Source organism: Micromys minutus, assembly GCF_963924665.1.
Source record: "Micromys minutus genome assembly, chromosome: 22".
Taxonomy (NCBI): domain Eukaryota; kingdom Metazoa; phylum Chordata; class Mammalia; order Rodentia; family Muridae; genus Micromys; species Micromys minutus.
Window position 1 is genome coordinate 38,210,200 of NC_137957.1, and position 22,739 is coordinate 38,232,938.

Genomic DNA, 22,739 nt, shown 5'->3' on the forward strand with positions numbered 1-22,739 from the left:
ACGAACAACTCACAGAAAACGCAAGAAAATGTTGGCAATCTATACCCTTTAACTTTGAAAAAAAAAACTGCTGAGAGTTTCCCCTCCTGTGGGAACCTTTGGTGTGTTCCTCAGGCTCAGTCCTTGTATCCACCATTCCCCCTTTCATATGTAATTTGCTGAAGATGGGCATCTACTGACATCAGGCAGGCAGCAGGGCTAAGATGTCAACTGACTTTGGGCACAATAAGAATTACATACAGGCCGAGCCAGGACATGATGTTGCACACTTTTAATCCCAGAACTCAGGAGGCAGAGAGGCATGTGGATGTCTGAGTTCTAGGTCAGCCTGATCTACATATATATAAAATGTCTGTGGGTGTTTTCACCTGCGTGTGTATGTGTAACATGCATGCTGTACCCATGGAGGCCAGAAGACAGCGTTGGATCTCCTAAGACTGGAATTACGGCAGTCGTGAGCTGCCCTGTGGGAGCTGGGAATTGAACTGGGTCTTCTGGAAGAGCAGCCAGTGCCCGTAACCACTAAGCCGACTCTCCAGAGTGCTTTTAAAGGTGAATCACAGCAAGGACAATTGGCATGAGTTTAATTCATGTCTTGCAAACTAGTTATAAGGCTTGGTAGGGCAAAGTTTGTTCTATTTAGGATACATGTAGCAGACCAGTAATTATTGGGCCATTTATGTTTGAACCCATGCTTGCTGACAACTTAACCTGACGGACAAAAAGGCTTAGAATCCTAGAAACCAAAGCGAGCTTTTGTTCTGGGTTCACTACTCTTATGGAAAGGTGAATTTTAAAGTGATTTAAATATTAGTTCCAGATCTATATTTAGTGCCGTCTGTCTGCAAACCTCTTTGGAACTGGGGACAGAAGGATTACACGTTTCAGGAAGTGAAGACGTCATTAATTATAAAGGGCTCCTTTCCATGCTTCTAATTGCATGTGATTATGTCATTGGAGTGCTAAAGGTGCTTCCCATTAACATAGCAATTAATTAATCCCAGCTTAATGCAGCCCTTCGAAGATGTAAAGACACTCCTCAGCTAATTACACTGTCCAGAAGCTCAGCAGATGGTGTCTTGCTTTGCATTTTTCCCAAGTTCTGTGTTCTGCCCTGAGAATTGGGGGCTCTGCAGGAAAACAGGCATTGCCTGCTGGCAGAGAGCCCGGAAACTTGGCCTTTCTATTGTTTTAAATCAAGGTGTCAAAGGAAGAGGACTTGCCTCTGTACCTGAGACTAGATTCGCCTCTTCAAGTCCTGGGCATTGAACTTGAGCGTGTGTCCCATCAGCATGAAGGGACCTGTGTCCTGGGCTGCGGATCACTTGTTAGTGGCTGACAGTCATTGTTTAGACCAACATGTGCCCCCTAGAGTGATCAGCTTCAGGTTGGGGAGACAGACAGTAAAGCAGAGGGCCCTGATCTCATGGAACCCCTGGAGAAATGCTGGGCACAATGGTTCATGATTGGAATTCCATTGTTGAGAAAGCAGAAACAGGTAGATCCTTAGGACTCACTGAGCAGCTAGCTTAGGTTAATAGGTGAGCTCCAGGCCAAAGAGAGACCCTGTCACAAAGTTGTTCTTAAGGATGACACCTAAGTCCTGTGGCCTCTACTTGCATGTGTATACTTGTACAAACACACACAGTCATGTTCACGTATATATGCACACATACAAGCATACACATATACACAGAAGTACAATATACATGCTCACAAACATACCTACATGTTTGTACACACATGTACACACACAAGTATAGTTCACATACATTGACAAGTACACACATGCACACAAACACATGTATATGCAAGTACAATATACATACACACACACACCTACACACAAGTATAATTCATATATATATACAAACACCTGCATGCATACACACTTTTTTTTTTTAAAGTGGTTTCCTAGCTGTCTGTTAGGAGCCTGGGACCCTGTCCCGAGCACTTTCTGTTGTCTCTTTTAAACGAGATGGCACTCCCATCAGACCAGCCCTCCTTACAATGTAGAACATTCAGACTTGGTTGGGAGATCACTCGAACCCATGCAGCCAGTGGGTGGCAGGGCCCAGGGACTCATCTGCCCTGTGCTGTTCCTTAAGAAATCAATCTTCACTTCTGCCTTGGAGACTCTGAGCTCAGGTAGGCTGCCATATGCTGTTCTAAGCTCAGGAGTTTTTATTATCAAGGGTTTTAATACTGAAACAAGTCCAAACAGATGTCACTGTAGACTCTGCATTTGCCTGCCTTCCGTTGCTATTACAAAACACACCAAGCTGGGTGTATAAAGAAAGGAGTTCTAGGGATTTGGAGGCACTGAGGTGCCTCTGGTAAGGGCCCCCTTGGCGGCTGTGTTATATCAGGAAGATGACGTCATGGCAGGAGCATGCTCGAGGAGACTGAGATGGGACTCGCTCTTTTACAACTACCCACTCTCATAAGGTCCGTCCCCGCAAGAGCATCTCTCCCACACCCTCAGTGATCACATGACACAGTCACCAACTCTAGAAGGTGTAGCATTGCCACACTGAGGACTTGGTTTCCAACTTAGGATCTCCGGGGACACACTCCAGCCATGGCTGACGGCAGAGACTCAATACAGTTAGAAGGAAAAAAAAAAACAAAGAAGAAGAAGAAGAAGAAGAGGGGTTGGAGAGGGAAGAGAAGGGGAGGACAATGAAAGGGAAGAGAGAAGGGAGGAACAGAAGAGCCCAGAGGGAAACGCAGGAAGAAAGCGGCCACTGAGGCCTTAAGATCATTTATTTTGCATTTTTTTTTTTCTGGCCCAACGCTTCCAGCTTTGCCAGCCTCACTCTGGTGAGCTGTATCCGTTAAACTGGTTTAAACTCGTTTAACACTAGGCTGAAAATCATGGCCGACGTAAATGTCCGGCCTCTCACTTGGAAAGGCAGCTCAGATCAGAGTCTCTATGGATATGAAGCCCTTGGGGTCACGAGACCATGGGTGTGATGTCCTGCTCTGTTTCCCAGGCAGATTCAGGCTGGTCCCTTCTGCCGCTCAGTGTGACAGTCATCACACCCTCTTCTTCCCCCTCCTCCCTCATTCAGCCTGTGAGTGGGATCACTCTGGCTGTCTCACTCTGCAAGCCATGGTCATTTTTTTTCTGTGGTCGCCTCCGGCCTTTTCCAGGGTTTGCTCCTTCCCTGGCGGCTGAAAATGTGCGTCCTTTGGTTTGTCCTGATAGGGAAGTTTCTTTGCCAGAACAGACAAGCAAGTCTGCAACTAGCGTGATCTTTATATGGTATATGTTGTATTTTTAGCTTGTTCCAGCATATTAAAAGTGGGCAGGAGAGAAATGTGTAAAAGAAAAAAGCTATACAAGACACCGGGGAATCTGGCAGGGTGAAGGGCTCTGCTTTGTGCTCCTTCAAAACATGTATCCTTCAGCCTGTAACAGAAAGGTGGGCCCCCTTTGCCCTGTTGTATAATGTCTGAGAGTGGCCAGCAACTTTTGCCAGTTAACTTTTTCTACACGGTTAGGCTGTTCTGAAAATGCTCCCACATTTCTACGCCCTTCCTGTCCCTCTGGGTCAGAGCCAGCACACTTTGCTGTGCACTTGAGGGGATGAGCCCGCGGCATCCATTTCCTGGTGCCTTTAGAATCAAGATTTTAGATTCAGGACCAAAGGGAGTAAAGACTGGGGGAGATTTCTGGGGGGTCAAGATACTTGTTGACCAGGGGCTCCTGGGATGAACCTGAGTTCGGCTGGTGCCAGGCTGGGAGACATTAGGAAGGCACGCCAAATGGAGAACCGCATGTGGACAGATGGGAGGCGTGAGCATTTGACCTTTCCAAGCGCAGAGTATTTATTTAGGGAAAAGGGGAGAAGAGACTGGGAGAGAAGCGTGGAGCAGCACCTCGTGTTGTTCTTGGCACTTTCTCGAGAGAGCCAGTCAAGTATGGGAAGCAAGAAGGAGCCATGATTCGCTTTGAGTTTTCAGGGAAAATTAAAAAAAAAAAAAATCCACATCTCTCTTGTGCCTTTTGCCATTGGTGGCTTCATAGTCAGATGCCACCACTCCGATCCTTTTGGCCAGATACTGGGAAAGCATGACCCACACTGAGTGAACTGAACCAAGGCCCAAACCCCCCCCCCCCCCTCCAGCAACCACAGAGACAGGAAAGGGAATGTCACTGCAGGGCACTCCTGTAGGTGCAGCTGCCGGTGGGATGCTGACGGCATCAACCTGGGCTGCCACAGACAGAGAGACCCAAAGCTTATTTAATTCTTGTCCTTTTCCATCCAACAGACCTATTGTCTGTCTCTGCTGCTGGCAATGAGCGTTCCTCCCAGGGGGAGCCTGGAAACTTTGCCAGCTCCCTTCTCAGCCACAGACGAAACTGGCAATAGGACGAACGGTCCTTCGGTCTCCACAGCAACCTCCCAGCTGATCCTCACAGGGGTACCGAGGGATCTTTCCCTAATTGGAGGGAAATTGAGGGAGAGCAGTCAAGACAGAGGCACTGGCACCAAATGCCAGGAAGTCGAATGCATCACCTTCTTAGCTTAATTGGGTAATTTGTTTTAAACGGGGGTCTGCAATCACACTGAGAAAATGTTAGTATTAATAACGTGTATCCGAAGTCAGCTGGCTGTGCCTAAAAGCCTGGGCTCTGGTGGAATCCTCTGATACCCCCAAAATAAGTTCTTGAGAAGATAAAACCATCTCTCTTCAGAGTGGAGAAAGAATGAGTCTGGCAGGTGTTCCTACCCTGGGACTTCCTTGAATGCCATCTGGGCTGTTGTCCCAACCAGCGTATGGTTGGGGACCTTTCGGCCTGGCCCGAGGCCTGCCTATGGAGAGCCCGAGCGCTCTGCTGGGTGTCTTTTAGTAGCACGTCAGCGGCTCAGATTCTGGAGCCAACAGATGGCACCTGGGCGCTTGTCCAGAGGTCAAGGGTGTAACCAGGACTTACTTCCCTGCATGAACTTGGCCCCGGAAGCTGCCTGGGGACCTGTTTGGTAGCCGAACTCCCCTGTGGAGGGCTTCTAAGCTGGCCACCTTGTCCCAGGAGATGGCAACCAACATAAGGGGGCAGGCCGTGGGAGTGCAGGGGGTCGGAGGCGTTATTTGGGGGTGCTTCCTGTCTGGCACACGCTTCCAAGCCAGGGTCCCCGAAGCACTCCACATTCCTCCAAATAGGGCGGTTGCTAAGAAACGGGATGAGGCAGTCTTGAGAGCACAGTGTTGATGGGGCTGCTGCATGGTTCCCGGCCGCCGGGGCTCCCACAGCCCTGCCAAATCGCCGCATCAGGCCCTTGCCCTTGCCCACACTGTGTCCTCCCTTGGCAGGCACCAGCATTCCGGCTCCGGGCTCTTAGCTGCAGGAAAATTTAGGGATTGTGTAGACAAACTGACAAAAAAATGCCAACATTCACATCACACCTCCCACCACCCACCAGCCGCCAGCTGCTCCTCTGGGCGGCCTCTTCCCACTTTCCTCACAGGCTCAGCTCCTACCCCAGATGGTAACACCAGGAGGGAAGCTCACGTGTATGGGGCATGCTGTGGGAGGCTCTGTGCTAGGCATCAAACATTTGTTAACTCCTAAGGTGTCTGGCCTTATGGCCAGTGATCGGCCCATTCTACAGACAGAGATATTGAGTCTCAGGCATGTGGGGGTTAATCACCCAAGAGAAAGCAGCTGCTTAGGGGTCAAGAATTCATCCTAGAAGTTTTGTCCTCAGCTTTGTAATTTGTACAGATTGCTGGGGGCCCAGGCTGGAATCTGCATCCTTCCTATGGCTGACCATTATCTCCTACGTAGGCCAAGAGAAGGAGAGGCCCCAACCTTGACTGCTCGAGCGGTCAGTGGAAAGATTGTTTTGAGCTCTGAGTGGTGGGTGGTGAGGTGCTCTGAGCTAGTGGTGAATGGGAAGTGTTGGTTGGTTGCCCCAGAGAACGCAGGCTTCCTGAAAGAAGCCGGGCTGAGGGCTGGAGAGATGAGGCAGACAGAGTTTGAAGCCAGTCTCCAGGACATGGTAAATTTGAGGCCAGCCAGGGTTGCATAGCGAGACCCTGTTGAGAGACAGAGATGGAGAGACAAGCAGAGAGATGGACAGACAGAGACACAGACAGACAGAGACAGGAGACAGAGAGGAGGCAGGCAGTTATGCCCCTCCTGTCTTTTTTTGTACCACCACCGAAACCACCCAGTGGCCCTGGGAAAACCCCAACTGTCCTCACCACCCGGCCTCCCTCTGCTGGTTCTGAACATTCCTGCCCTTCAGCCCTGCCTACCTGGCCTGCCTGCTTCAGGCCACATCTGCTGCTCAACTCTGACCTTGCCAGCCCCTGCTTGGTGTCTGCCTTCCCTGTCACATCTCCGGTCACTCTGTCACTGTATCTACTTTACTGCTTCCCCCCATGAGTTTTTTCTTAACACCACTGTAGTTAGTCTCTGCAGTGCCCACTGAGGTGGCTTCCTGTAGCTGATGAGTGTATATGTGAAGAGCTAGCAGGCATCCTCAGTAGAGGAGGAAATCTGTCCTTGGGAAGTGCCAGCACTGGAAAGGACCGAAGAAACCACCTCGGTCTGCACCTTTAACAAGCAAGGATCCTAAAAGGAGACAGAGTACTTTCATTCTGCTTCTTTCTCCTCCCCCGCACCCCCCCCCACTCCCCCGTGCTTGTCTTACTGTGCTTTCAATGACTGTAATAAATCACCACAGCCAAAAGCAACTTGAGGGGAAAAAGGTTTATTTCTGTCATGAAGGCAAGGCTGAGCAAGAACCAGGACGCAGGAGCTGATGCAGAGGCTATGGAGGAATTCTGCCTACTGGCTTGCTTCCCAAGACTTGCTCAGCCTACTTTCCTATACCACTCAGGACTTCCTGTCCACGGTGGCACCGCCCACAGTGGGCGGGGCCCTCCCACATCAATCATTAATCAAGAGTGATGTCCTGCAGATTTTCAACAGGCAGTCTGAGGTTGTGCTTAATTGAGGAGGTGCTTTCTCAATTAAGGTTCCTTTGTCTCAGAGGACTCTAGCTTGTGTCAAATAATAGATAAAAACAAAACCCAACCAACCAACCAACCAACCAGCCCAAAACAGAACAGTGGCAGAGACTGAGCCCGAGGCTCTGTCTCCAATATGGAATGTCAAAAACATCTATACGGCAAAGACAGACAGGGTAGGAGTGTATTTCTGTCCACCTGTGGCCCTGATGTCGCCAGGCTGACTGGCATTATTAAAATTGGCCACTCAACATGCAGAGCCATTGTAGTCATTCCGCAATGCAGCCTGGGAAGGCTTATGCTGGTAGAACAGTCTTGTGGTTCAATGTATTGAGGACAGACACTCTTGGAAGAATGTTTAAAGGAGCCAGGGTAAAATTAGAGAAGAGCCCTGCAAGAAGCAGCTGCAAAGAGATCAGGGGAGAAAGATGCCGTTAGCATCCAGCTTGAGGCTCTCAGAGAAGGGTGTCTTGTCAGACCAGCAAGAAGAGGACTTCCTCATTTGTAGTCCTCCCTCCCCCCAAGAGTGCCACGATGGCTCACGAGAGTCTGAAGAGCCCCACCACTGCCAAGTGGCCACATTTGGTGAGCTGATTCACACTGCAGTTTACTAATGCCAGAAAACAAAGAAATCTTAACCCAAACCACAAGGAAACTTCGAGGCCGGGAGCCGGCGGAGCAGGCCAGCTCGGAGCCAAACTCAGGGTGTGTTATTCTTAGAAATTTGGGATGGTGTGTGTGCACATGTGTGTGGGGGTGTGTGCTCCAAACGTGAGACTTAGACGAAGGGTGTCCCAGCTCTGCCTAGGCCAACATCAGTGTGGAAGACGTGCTAGGCTCTCCTTGGAGGCAGTGGCTCTGCCGATCAGAGACAGCTTTAAGGAACCCCCCAAGGCTGCTGTAACAGATAACCCCAGACTTGGTAGCTCAAAGTAACAGGATTTTATTGTCCCCCAGGAAGCCAAAAGTTCGAAGTGAGGTGTAGGTGGGTCCCTGGATGACTCCAAGAAAGACACACCCCCCACCCCAGCCCTGGTGGCCTCCAGCAGTCATTGATACTTCATAGCTTCATCCCCATCCCCTGCCTCTGTCTTTACGTGCCATTTTTGTTCTTTCTTGAGTGCCCCTTCTCTGTCGTCTTCTTACGGGACACTAGCTGCTGTAGTTCCTGCTTAGCCTGAATCTCAACGTCCCTTGGCCAATTTCATCTGCAGAGATCTTATTTCCAAATAAGGCCACATTCTGAGCTTCTGAGGAGGCCTGAGTTCTGGGGGCTGGGGGGAAAATACCGGCCACCACACTGTGGGAGTAGAGAAGGCTGCCTTGTTAAAAGTAGCTCAGGTGGATGGGGTCAAGGAGCCTTTTATAAGTTCTCCTTGGGGACAAATGTGACATGACCTTGCCCAAAACATTTAGAGCGGATTCCAATAAAACCGACCTGCTGCTTAGAACCCCTGACAGCCCACAGGCCCCAGGCTGAGATGAGGCAGGGCCTACACTGCTCACATACTTAACACTTGGAGGTTTACCGGACTCACTCTGGTTCCGTCTTACAGAGCGTGGACATTTCCATAAAGACGTGTCTCTTGGGGTTTTCGGGTAGTTGGCTGATTAAGGACAGGGGACATTGAGCATGCCTCCTGTAGGCACTAGATTCTAAGTTTGGAGAGGGGACACTTCGGGAATCTGTGTCAGGGGAATGAGTCAGCCTCCAGTCTGGACGTGACCTTAGATGATGAACTTACTGTGGGGTGTTGCCTGGGAAGCCAGTGACTTGGAGACACGCCATCCCTGCTGCTAGACTGTGGGAACTCAGCTCAAAGCTTTGGGTCCCTCATCTGTAAAATGGGCGTTTGAGTGGTGTGAGGCTTCCTCCTGGGCTTTAGAGTGAGGTGCCAGCTAAGGCATCCTGATTGCCCCAAAGCAGAATGAGAGAACAATGTGTTATAATGATCGCTGTTGGCCGCGCAGAATCCAGCTGTGCCCAGTCTTGTTTCAAAGACTCTGTGAGCCCCTAAGAGAAAACTACCCCGTGAGCTAATTTTCTTTATGTTTTAGAGATGGCAAATGGTGGCCCATGGAAGTTAAATAACGTTCCCAGGCTATACAAGTAGAAAGGCTGGGACTTGAACCCAGGTCTGCCATATCAGTGTTATTTCCTGTAATGCTGGTCCATCAGTGCTGGTTTTTGATGTGCTGGTCATGGAGCTACAGCAGGCCTTGTGTAGTCCGTGTTCATTTTCTGTCACCTTTCTTAGGTGGTATACCACTTACAAGTTGGTTGTTGATGGCTAGCCAATATGGGGTCCCTGTGCGATGGGGTCACATCAGGGTGTCTCATCAAAGCAGGTGCCTCCCTGCCCCAGGCATGGCCAGGATGGACAGGGATGTTTGTGGTTCTAGGAAGTGAGCCTCCTCGCAGGGGGGACTGGAGCCTTTCTTCATTAAGGACCTTACTTCCTTAGCAGAGCTGGTTCCTAGGTCCCTGCCAGCAACCCCCCTGCTGCTCTGGAGTGTAGCAGCCTGTGGACCCAGAACAGTTGTCTTCTGGAAGGGGGTGTGGTCATTGAGCAGAAATGTCTCAGGCCTAGCTGTGGCTACTGTCCAGTTAAGACTTCAGCTACACATGACTTGGGTTCAGGTTCAATTTGACAAGTAACATGTAATAAATATGTACCATGTAGAAAATGTAGATTAAAGAAAATACTGTAATTGCTATGACATTTTATTATCCATCTTGATTTCATTCTCCTGTAACTACACATTCATATATATGCACATATATAAGTAGATAATATTAACATTATTCAGTTGAGAAGTTAGGTTATATGTAAAGGCACAAGGAAGTCAGAACTGTTGTTCTCTGAAATAATGACAGGACACTCCATTCTGTGGCCGCGGTAAAATTTAATTCACTTCTCTATGGCGGAGGATTGGATCAAACCTGTCTACACAGTGCCTCCTGACAACTCCATCTTTACAGCAGCTGGGTGGCGTGAGAGGGTGCCCCACGGGAACCTGTCATCCTGTGTCCCCTAGCACCCATGTTCCTGGTTCCCTATGCCCGGGACCTCAGTGACAGGCCCTGGGGCCAGCAGACTCCAGTGATCTCCCCTTGGAGCCACAGCCACCCTCAAGAAGCCAGGCCACATGCCTCTTTGTCTTGCAGCACATTTCTTGCTTCAAGAGGCATCAAGCAGCTGTTGGCATCATCTGGGTGCCTGGTTCATGTCTGTTTCTGATGTTCAGTGTCTCTGCCACAGGCTGTGGTCCACATCTCTGTGAACCCCGAGAGTCCTCAATTTAGCAGGGGATCCCCGAGGGCCACTGCTCTTGTCCCCTCCCCCCAGCCCTGGGAACTAATTGGGTCGTGTGAGGTTTTCTTCATGGTGAATGTCAAATGCTGGTTATGTTTAGTGTTATAGGCCAGAAACCTCACATCTCTTTCTTGTCTGGGTGCAGCTAAATAAAACGTCATGTTTCCCCTGCTTGGTTGAGATCTACGAACCAGATGCAATCTGCCTGCTGAGCCACAGGCCATTTAACCCAGAACTGTGAAAGAAACTAGAATATGAGCAGCTATTTAGGACGTTCATATTGTCTGTTAAACTGTCATCCAGGCCAAGAGCAGGTAGTTCTAAAGGATTAATTCTGGCTAGGTGGGAATAGAAAATAAGGCCGGTTATGCTAAAGCTGATTCAGGATACAGGCTTCTCGTGGGTACCTGGCTACAAGCTATAGGTGGGTTGGTCAGTCTCATTCTGCTGACGAGGACCTAATCCAAGCACAGCCTTGCAACAATATCAAGTAGATAGTTCTGGGAAAGGTCCTCCGCTATCTTCCCCTTTCCCAGCTGTGCTTCCAACCCAAGGCCGAGAAAAGCCCCAGATGGTGCAGGAAGCTTCTGTACAACTTTCTATGCAGGCTGTGTGCACGGCTGACTTCCATTTCTCAGGGCGGAGCACGGGACAGGGGCACGGCAAGGTCAGAGGGCAAAAGGCTGAGATTCCAAGGATCCCCCAGAGGATGGAGTGTTAGGGAGCTAGACCAGGGCGAAGGATGAGAAACCCATTGAGAAAAAGAGAGTTGGCTAAGAAGTCGGTCTGAGCTCAGGACTGTCGGACTTGTCACCTGAGGTCAAGACTGAAGTGCCAGCCCAGCAAAGCATAAGCATTTACTGAGTCCACAAACTGGTGAGACTGAAGGTCTAGACGCTCTCAGTGGAGGTGTGACACTGTAGGGGGTGTGCGTGTGTCTGTGTAGACACCATCTGTGTAGAAGGCTTTAGTTTAATATGCCATGGGGCGCTGGGTTTGGTGGTACATTCTTTAACTCTAGCCCTCAAGAGGCAGAGACAGGCTGATCTCTCTTTCGCTCCAGGCCAGTGCAGTCTACACATCGAGTTCCAGACTGGCTATACAATGAGACACTGTCTAAAAAAAAAGAAAAGAAAAGAAACAAAAAACAAAAATGGAGGAAGAGAGGGTAGAAAGACTATAAGAACCAGAGTTTGGAAAACATTGCCGAAAGTGTGTTCTGAAAATGGCCATTACACCTTGGCTAACTGTAATCTATACTCTGATAAAATGATCTCTTTCCTTTCTCTTCCTCCCTCTCTCCCTCCTTTTTACCCCTTTCTACGTTTCTTTTTCTTTTAAGCATTCTAAGACAGCTTCACCATGCAGCCAGGCTGGTCTGGAAGCTCCCACTCCTCCACGTCACCCTCCAGAGTGCTAGGATTATGGGTGCCACCACCCCAGCCTATGATGGATATTTTCCGTTCCACACTTTAGTTCTTAAAATCACTTAGCACAGTGACTCCTATCCCTGCTGTAGCATGTCTCTGTCCTTCCTGCTTTTTTGGTGTTGTGTAATACTCCAGTCTAAGTCTGCATCATAGTTTCCTGTCCTTTGTCAGCTGGAAGGCATGTGAGTCAGGGCCTAGTGGCTCTCCATCCATGACTGGCTTTTAGATCCCAACCAGTTTTGGGGGGAAGACACTTAAAGTGCTTTTCAAAGTTTTTTTTTGTTGTTGTTGTTGTTGTTGTTTTTTTTGTTTTTTTTGTTTTTTTTTTATGTCTGCATGCTTGTGTGAGTATGTTTCCCGTGTGTGGATGTCTAAGGAAGTCAGAAGAGGGCATCAGATCCTCTGGAATTGGAGTTACAGGCAGTTGTGAGCCACCCAACATGGGAAGTCTGTGCCCTTAGCCACCGAGCAATCTTGTTAGACCCCAAAACTGTCATTTTTATAGCAGTCCCTAATTACTTGTTGGCTAACTCACAAATATAATAATCATCCCTCTGATCCAGTCATTAAAAAAAAATTAGTTTGTGGGACTGGTCAGTTGAAGCAACAGTCTATGTGTTCCTCCTGTGTAATTATTTAGGTTCAACAAATTCACTCAGTTTAGGTGAGTATTGAAAGCTGTGGGGAGCTGGGTTTCCTGGCATGGTCTCTACCCAGGCCTGGGGCTCTTCTCAAGAGAGCTACCACTCCCCAGCAGCAGGTGGTACCTTTTTGTTTCCCCCATTCCTCTGAAGATTTGCCAGCGTGGGGTGAGGTCAGCTAGAGTCACCATGGGACCAGAGTCCCTGGATTTGGTGGGGTGAGTTGCAGCCCAGAACCCTAGCACACAGGTCATGGGGCTGTTCAAACTAGGTTCATTCTGACCTGTTCCTTGGCACAGGCATACCTGTGTGCTTTGCTGGATGAGGTCTCTCTCTCTCTCTCTCTCTCTCTCTCTCTCTCTCTGGGGTTCATGTGGTGGGATTTCCTTACATGCCTCTTGTAAAACCCAGCCCCAAAGGTATTTCTTCTTGAAAGTCTCAGAAACATGGCAACTGGGTTCTCTGCTGTTGCAGTAAAGGATGGGAACATGGAGTGAGGTAGTAGGAAAAAAACCTAACGTGGTCATAGTTAGAACACGCTATGAGCACCCAAGGAGGGTCAGAAATTACAGAGGTGTCTCTACCAGGGGTACTGTGCTTTCTTCTCCTGTGTGGAAGTGTGGAAAGGCTCTGGCTTTAGTGCCAGTAGATCTTGGCAGTCTGTGGCCGTGGCTCGGGCTTCACATTTGTCTTGGCAATAGCAGGGGGGCTACTGTAGGATTTATACACCAGAGAGGGCGCTCTATTCAGAAAGTGCTTCTCCCTCAAATGACTGATTTTTATAAGGTTTAGGAGGAAGAGTTTGTGAAGAAACCTATAGGGTTCTTTATCATAGAATAATGCTGGCTTTGTTTGTTTGTTTGTTTTGAGCCAGAGGGAAGCCATCTTTTCCTCCCTAGAGTACTTAGGACTTCGAGTCAGCCACGGGGTGAGACCTACAGCAAGCATTTGCCAGACAGACATGGGACTGGGTAGGTTGTACAAGAACCACTCTCCCAGCTCAGTTAGCCTTAAGAATAGCATAGCCTTCCACATAAGACCCACTGTCTCACGGGCTGAGAAAACTTTTGCCTTCAGTTTTCATTTATATCCTAATGCTGGAGGGATGAAGCCTTAACCAAAGAGCCAGAAGTAGACACCAGCAACTAAGAATATGAACCAAATGCCATAAATATCCAAGCAGGAGATTTCTTTTTCTCCAGTGGCGTTCTTGCCAGAAATGGCCGCCTGACTGGAGAAAACATTGAACCGCTAGGTAGCGGTAACTTACATTTCTCCAATGTTTCCCCGCAGAGCACTTTCCTGTCGATATTTCAGTGTATTCTCCTGGTTCCCAGAGGCAGGTGAGATAGCACTGTTAGGGTGAAGGGAACCCTCCCTTGCCACATCTTGCTTAACCTTGGCTGTACAAGTCACTGCAGTACTGAAAGTTTTTCTCCTACTTCTCAGAATTCTTGTTTGTCTTTGCATGTGTTATGTGGCGTGCACGCATGTGCGGGCGTAAGGCTGGCACCAGGGGTCTTCCTTGATTCCTCTCCACTTTATTTCCTGCGACAAGGGCCCTTGCTGAACCCGGAGCTCATGGATTCAGGATGATTTCGCTAGCCATTCTAGACAGCTAAGCTTGTCCTAGAGATTGCCCTTACCGTCTTTCACGTGGGTGCTGACCATCCAAAGCTCAGGCCTCATGCTTACGATCTATTCACTAGACCATCTCCCCAGCTCTCTGTCTCTCTTTCTCCTAATTGCAAAACAAAACCGATAAAACCTGCCTGTAGGATTACTGTGCGAATTTTATGCGCTAAGGTCTGGATCATCCCCCACGCAGCAAGTGCTAACTCGGTGGTAGTTTTTTGCTCTTATAAAATTATCACAGCTGATAGATGAGAAGGTTGCCACAGGCTGCAGACCTCCCCACTCCTGGTCAACAGGACCGCGGTGCAAATGTGAGCCTTCAGGACTGTGGGCGTCAGGAATATGGTGGTACTTCAGGATGCCAGCATTTGTCAGCCCGGTGTACCCTCCTCCTCTCATGTCTCTGGCTCACCCGTTTCCAATGTCTGTTTTTTGCATCCACAGAACATCATCAAGAAAGTGATTGGGCAGAAGTTTGTGTACAAGTTCGTCTCTTTCCCGGACATCCTAAAAATGGATCCTCACGCGGTAGAGATCAGTCGGGAGAGCCTCCTGCTGCAGGACAGCGACTGTAAGGTGTCCCCGGAAGGCCGAGAGGCCCACAAGCATGGCTTGTCTTCCCTCAAAAGCACCAGCCGCAACGAATACATCCACTCAGGTCTTTACTCGTCCTTCACCATCAACTCCCTGCAGAACGCCCCAGAGGCCTTCAAGGTTATCAAGACAGAGAAGCTGGAGGAGCCATGCGATGACAGCCCCCCTGTGGAAGAAGTCAGGACTGTGATCAGGTTTGTGACCAATAAAAGCGACAAGCACATCACCAGGCCTGTGGTGTCCCTGCCTTCCACATCCGAGGCCGCGGCGGCGTCCGCTTTCCTGGCCTCGTCTGTCTCCGCCAAGATCTCCTCTTTAATGTTGCCAAATGCTGCCAGCGTTTCGTCTGCATCACCCTCTTCATCTCGGTCCCCATCCCTGTCCCCCAACTCTCCCCTCCCTTCCGAACATAGAAGCCTCTTCCTGGAGGCAGCCTGCCATGACTCGGATTCTCTGGAGCCCCTAAATCTGTCATCGGGCTCCAAAACCAAGTCTCCATCTCTTCCCCCAAAAGGCAAAAAACCCAAAGGCTTGGAAATCTCTGCACCCCAGCTGTTGCTCTCCGGCACCGACATCGGCTCCATCGCCCTCAACAGCCCAGCCCTCCCCTCAGGATCCCTCACCCCAGCCTTCTTCACCGCACAGGTAAACACCGTTCCATGAACCTAACTGGAAGCAGGAAGAACCACTCCTGTTCTCCTTGAGAGACATCCCTTGGCCAGTTTCCCAAAATCATTGTGTACACTGAGAGGCTTGTTATCCTGGCAACAGAGGGACATTTTTGTGACCAGAGTAACTAGGCTCAGAGGGTGAGGACTTGGCACTTGAAGAGGGCATTTAGGCCTTGGGAAGTTTTTAAGGCTTTTTTTTTTTTTTTTTTTTTTTTTTTTTTGAGGTAGCCGTAAGCCATGTGCTTCCTGATATGAAGATTCATGCTCACAGATATTGTGGAGCTGTATGGGCCATGTTGACCTTTAATAAGAGACACAAGGGTGACATGTAGAAGGAAAGTCCCCACCAAAAGCAGAGTTGCTGTGGGGAAGCTCAGGTCCCATGGGGAGAGAAGGGAAAACTCACGGAGTGTCTTAGTCTTAGCTGCTGTGGTCCTCTGGAAAAGGTGGCCTTTTCCACTTTAGTAGTGTCATGGCGGTGTCTGACTTAGCTTCAGGGCGGACAGGTTAGGTGGTCAGCTGCAGGGCGGACAGGTTAGGTGGTCAGCTGCAGGACGGACAGGTTAGGTGGTCCTGGATCAAAGCAGATGCATGCTAATTGTAGACGTTAGCAGCGTTGGGCTCGATCCTGCTTCTGCCATCCTAGGCGTGAGACAGAAGGTAGCTGCTTTCTGGGTGATGCTGTATAGTAACAGTACGTTAGGATGGTGGATATGGTACCCTATCCAGCCAGCTCCAACGGACTGGCAGGCATCATCCTGGAGCTTTGTGGAGGCTCCGTGTGGGATTATGCTGCGGGGGGCCTGGAAGTCCCAGCTCTGCCTCTATTGTCATAGCTGTCCCCAACAGTCCCAACAGTAGACAAAATTCTTGGCATGTGCCAGACACCTGCCACACATCACACACCTTGCCACCTGTGTCATAGCAGCCCCCCCTGCCCCGAGTGCGGATACCATTGCCATTTCGACTGTCTGGCCAAGGTGACTGGGGTTCAGCCCTGATCCAAAGCTGTAAGTCGGAAGAATGAGTTTGGACCCACTTTGCATCCAGAATCCTAAAAAGTCTTTGCCATCCCTCGAGGAGAAAACCCTCTTATCCTGACAGTAGTCTGGGGTCTGCAGACCAGCGGCCAGCAATTCTTTGCTACTTTGCTTTGCAAGGCTTCCCCCGGAGGGTCACATGACAGCTTAATTTTGTGAAGTGGCTGTGGAAGCACCTCTCATTCCTGTTGAGAGGCCCAGGATGCCTGTGATAGGCTGGAACGGGCACATGCACTCCCAAATTAGCATTCCCTAACAAAGCAAGGCTGCCTGGAGACAGGCAAGAAATCCGCCTCTCAGGTAGCAGCCCGGGCAAGACTTAGAGCTGCCAGGTGGAGAGTCTGGCCTTAGTGTTTCTGACTGTAAGGTTTAAGGTTGAGAGTGGCCTAAAGTCAGGCCAGGGTCACCCCCAATTTCCAGTGACTGTGTTCTGTGAACCTGCATTCCCTTCTCTAAGCAGAGTGGGGCTGACACCAACCCCGTTCCCAAGAATTGCTGCTGTGGCTTTGGCCCTTGATACTGTGAACTTGGTGGGACTGGGGCGGGGGGGGGGGGGGGGGGGCGGGGTGGTGGTGGCAGGGCAGGGGATCGGAGTAGAGAGACCTTGACCAGAGAGAGGGATCCTAATGTGGATGAAGTTAATTTCCAGAGATAGAAGCTACCAGAATGGCCTAAGACCTGGAGAGAATGCTTAGGAAGCCTGGCTTCTGGAGGGCCTGTGTCCCCATGTGTGTGGGGGTCAAGCTGAGAGGATGCCAGAGGTAGGAGAGGCTGAGTGAGGACATAGTGTAATCTCAGGACCTAACTGTCACCAGAGACTGCACGCTCCTGGCACACGCACCTGCCCTGCTCCTCCTCTGGTTGTGGCTGGCTAACCGGGAGGAGAGCAGGGATCTGGTAAAATTCAGACACACATGACTCCTTTTCAGCCACCGGTGGCTTAACTCCCAGACTGGTCCCTCTGGTTAGTCGGGTTAATCGTGATAAGCTTCCCGCTCTGCAGGATTAGGCTATGCTTGAAGTCAGTGTATCAGTGTAAGATTTAGATCAATAGTAAATTCCCCGCCCCCAACAGGTAGCTCCAGGGGTCCCCCAGAAGCTTGCCCATCCGCCCTTAGCTTTCCACTCACCCTAGTGCTCCCTCTTGGGGGGTGGGGGTTCAGAAACAGAATGCGCATCCCTGATGAATATCATAAGGGAGTGCTCACCTCCTGGCTCATGGGCTTCCCTGCCTACCTTAGCACTTCCCCTTACGCATGGAAAGACTCCTCTCTCCCGTAGGGTGTGCTTTGTGAAATGGCACATGGCATCTTGCCTTCTGTGAGAAGACCCCCTAAACCTTTCCCCTGATGGTAAGTATTCTTGACAAGAGAGGAAGTGTGTGCTCTACTAACCCAGTCCCCTGTGAATGAGGAAGGAGCCTTCACAAGACAGGTCACAGGACCACTGTCCTTTCCCATGTGTCATGGGGTCCACAATTCAGATTTTGAACGTTTTATCTTCAACCTGATGTGTAGAAAAGAAAGCTGGCACCACTGTGCCACCGCTGCTGTGCCAGGGCCACCTCCCATCAGGAACACTGGTGAGGCCGCTGACAGGAGCTAGAAAGAGCTGAGGACATCACTTTTGGTGTTAAAAAATAGCGCTCAGGCAGGGACTTCTTCAACAAGGGGCTGAAAAACTCGAGCAAAAAGTCAGCTAGGTACAGAGAAATGATGACATCAGAGCTCGGCCACAGAGGTCCCATCTGAATGCTGCTGAAAAGCAAGGCACTCGCTGTCCCTGTTGGCACAAGCCACCAAATGTAAGGCAGAGGGGAAGGAGCTGGGGTGTGAAGTCCTCCTGGACTCTAGCCAGGCACCTTGGCACCTGAGGTGACAGCTTAAACCTCTGACTCTTCTGCACACTGGTGTCATCTGTCTCTTCCTGCCACCCCCCATCTGTGTCCCTTCGCTCTTGTCCCCCCCATGGTGAAGAGAATTTGGAATCTAAGGCATTGTATTTCTCATTTATGCCAAGACTCCTGTTCATCTCACCAGCGCTGTGCAAGATGCTGAAATTTGAGATGTTTTAGCACCGGCAGGGATCACCCTGAGTCTGAGTATGCATGCCTCAGGGCTTTCGCTCAGCAGCGGCCTGGGATTAGTGGCTGAGTGGAGACAGCCTGCTAGGTTTGAAGTGCTGAAGCCTACTTCCTTTATTATGGGGTGGCGAGACAGCTTTGAGGCCAAGTCAGAAAAGCAGGAGTCTGGAGCAGTGTGGAAGAATCATTATCATCAGAATGAAAAACATTTTCCCCCTTTCTCTTCTCTCCAGGGCTGTTCAACTTCCTTCTTATTCTGTTGACATTTCCCCAGCTAAGCCTCCAGCTCTGTTCATAATGACCTTTCTTCCAGGCAGAGAACTTCCTTGTGGGTCTTTGCAGTAGAACATATGGTGGTTCTTGGCTCCTGAGCTGTGGGTTGCCCCACATAAACAATAAAGGGAGTGTGCCTTTTCTCCTTGTGACCTGGGGTCCCCTGCTGTCCTTCTCCTCACTTCTTTTGACCACACATGATTCTTTCCTCTCTTCTGGTCTGCCTCCATTGCTCTTAGTGCTTCCATTAGTGCTCGCGCGCGCGCGCGCGCACACACACACAGCACACACACACACACAGCACACACACACACACACACACACACAGTGTAAGCTGCTGTGTGGTTGGTGTAAGGGTACAAGCATGGGTGATTTAAGGAAGAAGGGATGAGCGTGTCCAGAGGTGTGAACTGCCGGAGCAGCTATGGAAGGGCAGTCACGGTTGGGTGAGGAGCTGAGGGAGCAGCCGGGATCTCTCTGGCAGACAGGAGGAGCACCGTGGGCTGGGAAGAGCATGAGGTAAGGATGAGGAACAGCTCTGGGTATTAGAGGAAGAGCTGGGGTTTAGTCAGACGGGAGGGGATTAAGGTAGCAGTGGGCTGAGGCAGTATGAACTGTGTGTGTGGGGGGGAACCACTCTGATAGCATAGATACGGAAGGGTACCTTGTGACACGGCCAGACGAGGTGGATCTGAGAGAAGTTTAGACTGTCAGCCATGGGACTTGGCGACTAACTTGAGAAGTGAGTGAAAGCCAGCGGATGAACACAAAGACATGGGAAGGTGCAGGAGAAAAGGGTATAGGTCCGAACCGTGGTAAATCAGGGAAGCCATGACACACTCAGCCACCAATGTGAGGAAAGGTTAAAACCCTGGGGACGATGGCTTGGGGGGGGGGTGAGAGAAGTTGAGTGTAAAGCAAGATTGAGGAGGTGTAAGTCTGTGAATTTCTACGTGATAAGCCCGGGACACAACACCAAGCCTGAGAGTTGACAGAGGGAAGTAACAGTGTGGTAAGCATAGGGGATTCAGCATTGTGGCTGAGGCACCCCCCTCCCGCCGCAGCTGAATGGAGTTTTGAATGAAGTGTTTTAGACGGTGAGGTTGTGTACTGGGTAGGGGACGTGAGGCAGGTGGACTGGTGCAGGTGACTGTGGCAGAATGTCACTGGTGGGAAGCTGATTGGATACAGCCCACAAGTCAGTGAAGAGATACACTGAAAGTGAGTCCAAGGAAGGTCCTATTTCTGCCCTGGTGCCTGGAATGCTGAGTGGTAGGCAGGGCCATGTGTGCAGAAATCGAGTTTTAGTTTGTTCTTGTTTCTGCAACTATTTCCGGTCTCAGTCAGTATACACGTTGAGATCCACAGCCGATGGGACTTGCTGACAGAAATGGAAGTCCTCAAAAGAGGTGGATATGAAAAATGAGTTCAGTTCTGAACAGGCAGGTTATTTCAGGAGAAGATAAATTAAAAAATAAAATAAAATAAAAGCAGGAGGACATGATTACTCCTGACGCGTGGAGATTTTTATGGTAGATGTCGAGAAAGCAGGCAAAAGGAAGAGTTCAGGCTGAACATGGCCGGCAGAGTAAACTGGAGGAGAAATGGGGAATGGGGTCAACAGACAGGACCAAGAGACCAGAGTAGCCAAAATGACTGAGTTAGAATAGGAATCAGATGGGGTGGGGAAGAGGGGGAGAAGGGAAGCAAAGTCCAACACCTGGGAGGGAGGGAGGGAGGGACTTAGGGTAGGAGGCAGGGTGAGAAGTTCTGGGCGGAGCCACAGCTATGGAGCAAGACTTGTCCTGGATTTGAGACCTAACACAAGTCAGACCACTGAGAAGGCATGGGGCGGAAAAGTTCCTCAGCCTCAAGCACTGGGGACCGAAAATAATGAATGAATTCTCCAATGGCCATGAAAAGAGGAATAAGAAGGATGCACACATTATGAGGCAGAACATGTTTAAGGGGATAAAGGATTCTATAATATTTTAAAAATTCAGCAAAATAAAAGAAATCCCATTGGCCTGAGGGTCTGCATCCAGGAGGTGGTATTTCTGATGGGCAGGGAGAGACAGTAGAAAAGGTCGGTGCAGACAAAGGGCCATGGGCCAGAACACACAGGCACAACACATCTGGATGAGGTCATCTGCTCTTGTTAAAGGTCACATATATAAGCTCTCTAGAAGACCAGAATTAAGTGGAGTTGAATAGGGAGGAAGAGAAAGGAGATCCTAGGGGGAAAGCCCTTTTTTCCTTGCAAATAAAGGCCCACTGGCCTGGGGTTGTCTGTCACTGACATCAGAAACTATGGTCATGTGTTGAGCCAGGCAATCTCAGACAGAGGAAAGGAGCATAGGCAGGCGGTTCTCCCTCCAGACGGTCAGGCAGAGACATCTTGAAAGCTCTGAAAGTCCCGAGATAACCCAGGCAAGGCTCTTTAGGAAGTTCCCCTTCCAAGTTCGCAAACGGTCCTTCCTTTAAGGCTGCAGGATCTCCGTGAAGCACAGGAGGCGTTAATGTAGTCATTTCACAATGTTTATTTGCATGTATTATAGAAGACATTTCAAATGTATTGACTATGAGAAACAGGCCACTGCATTCTATGTGCATCCTGTATTCCTTGGAAACAAATGTGCAAGCACTTAATATCCAGAGGGGATTTCAACTGTAGACTATGGAAATAGAATTCCTGTACTTTAGGTATTGCCCAGAGGTGAGTCTGAGGCCTTGGATGAGAGAAAGGTAGCTGTCTTTTAGGTTTTAGAAGATTGCACAGACTTTGAGAAGAACCAGAAAGTTCTGGCACTGGTTATTAAATGTTATTGTGACACACTGTGGTTTAAACCTGGCTCTGATGTATCTCAAATCATTTGGGTCTGTGGACTGGGGCCCAACCCATGAGAACTTTTTAGTACCCAGCTGAGAATCCTCCCCCAAATGGATAAATTCCACTTAATGAGTATGTCAGGTACATCTTTATGTTTATTACAGATTTATAAATGACTGAAGTCACTTAGACTTGATGTTTCTATGTAATGGTCATATATATATATATATATATACATATTATGTATATACTTTTATATTATAACATATATAAGTATGTATTTATATATTGCATATAGTATGTTACACTAGAGAAGATAAAAGTATATAAAATAATGTGTATTATATTACTATACTAAATTAATATAATTAGTATATGGTAATTTATTAAGAGTGTCAGGTGAGTCGTCTGTCTTCCCAGCAAAGCTTCAATAATAGCATGTATTTCATTTTCCCAATTTAAGACATTAAGACTGAGGCCTGAAGAGGCTAGGTTGCACAACCGAGGTTGTCTATTTAGTGAATAGAGGTTCTGAACATGGGAACCCCAGCCGAGCTCAGGTTAGCCATTCATTTAACTGTGAGACCAGCTGGCCTAGCACACTTGTGAACTTGCCTCCAACTAGAATAAAAAAAAAAAAAAGGAGCACTGACTCCAAACAGCATTTATCCTAGTAACCTCGCAGGGCATTCAGTATGTAGAGGACATGCCGTGGAACCAGAGCATCAAAGAACTTGGTTTAAATTTGTTTACCATTCAGCACTTGGGTTGGAAGACCACGGGATGTTTGTCTCTCTCCCACCGAACAGAGCAAACCTTTCAATTTAGGCTTAAGCTCAAATGCTCTTGATAATTACCGAGGCTGCCGGGGCCAGTTCTAGGAAAAAATAACACGGAGGCATCCAGCATGATGCAATCTCCAAATGCTGGCGCCTTTGCTGTGTTCTTACACAAAGAGTCTTATTGAGGGGCTCCTTCTGGTCACCAGAGGTGCAGACACCCTGGGCCAGGGAGCCTGCCTCTGCTGAGAATAAAAGCTGTGCAGATTTACTGGCTTGGGCGGGTTGTTTCTCTTGCCCTTTAGCTGGCTTGTGGGCCAGGCCTCCTGCCGAGTGTGGGCAAGCAAAGGCCGGTCCTGTCACTTCTAAGAAACACCCGCCCGCCCGAGTTCTGGCTCTCCAGCCCCACTTCCCATTGCCAGGGCAATGAATTGTTCCCAGCCCCACGTCCGGAGTGAA

The 22,739-nt window shown here is 49.4% G+C and overlaps 1 protein-coding gene across 4 annotated transcripts in view; it reads left to right on the top strand.

The window, feature by feature from the left end:
- ELK3 (ETS transcription factor ELK3) overlaps window positions 1-22,739 on the top strand; it is a 53,628-nt gene that overhangs the window by 25,258 nt on the left and 5,631 nt on the right. For 2 of the 4 annotated variants that reach the window (XR_013975499.1, XR_013975500.1), the window contains exons 3-4: window positions 14,455-14,798; window positions 15,119-15,249. Coding sequence is in view for 1 of the 4 variants with exons in the window: in XM_080935881.1 (XP_080792007.1) it covers window positions 14,455-15,249 (795 nt within the window). In the remaining 3 variants the exon portion in view is untranslated. Of the gene's footprint in view, window positions 1-14,454; window positions 15,250-22,739 lie in introns of all 4 variants that reach the window. The other 2 variants (XR_013975498.1, XM_080935881.1) reach the window with 1 other exon arrangement.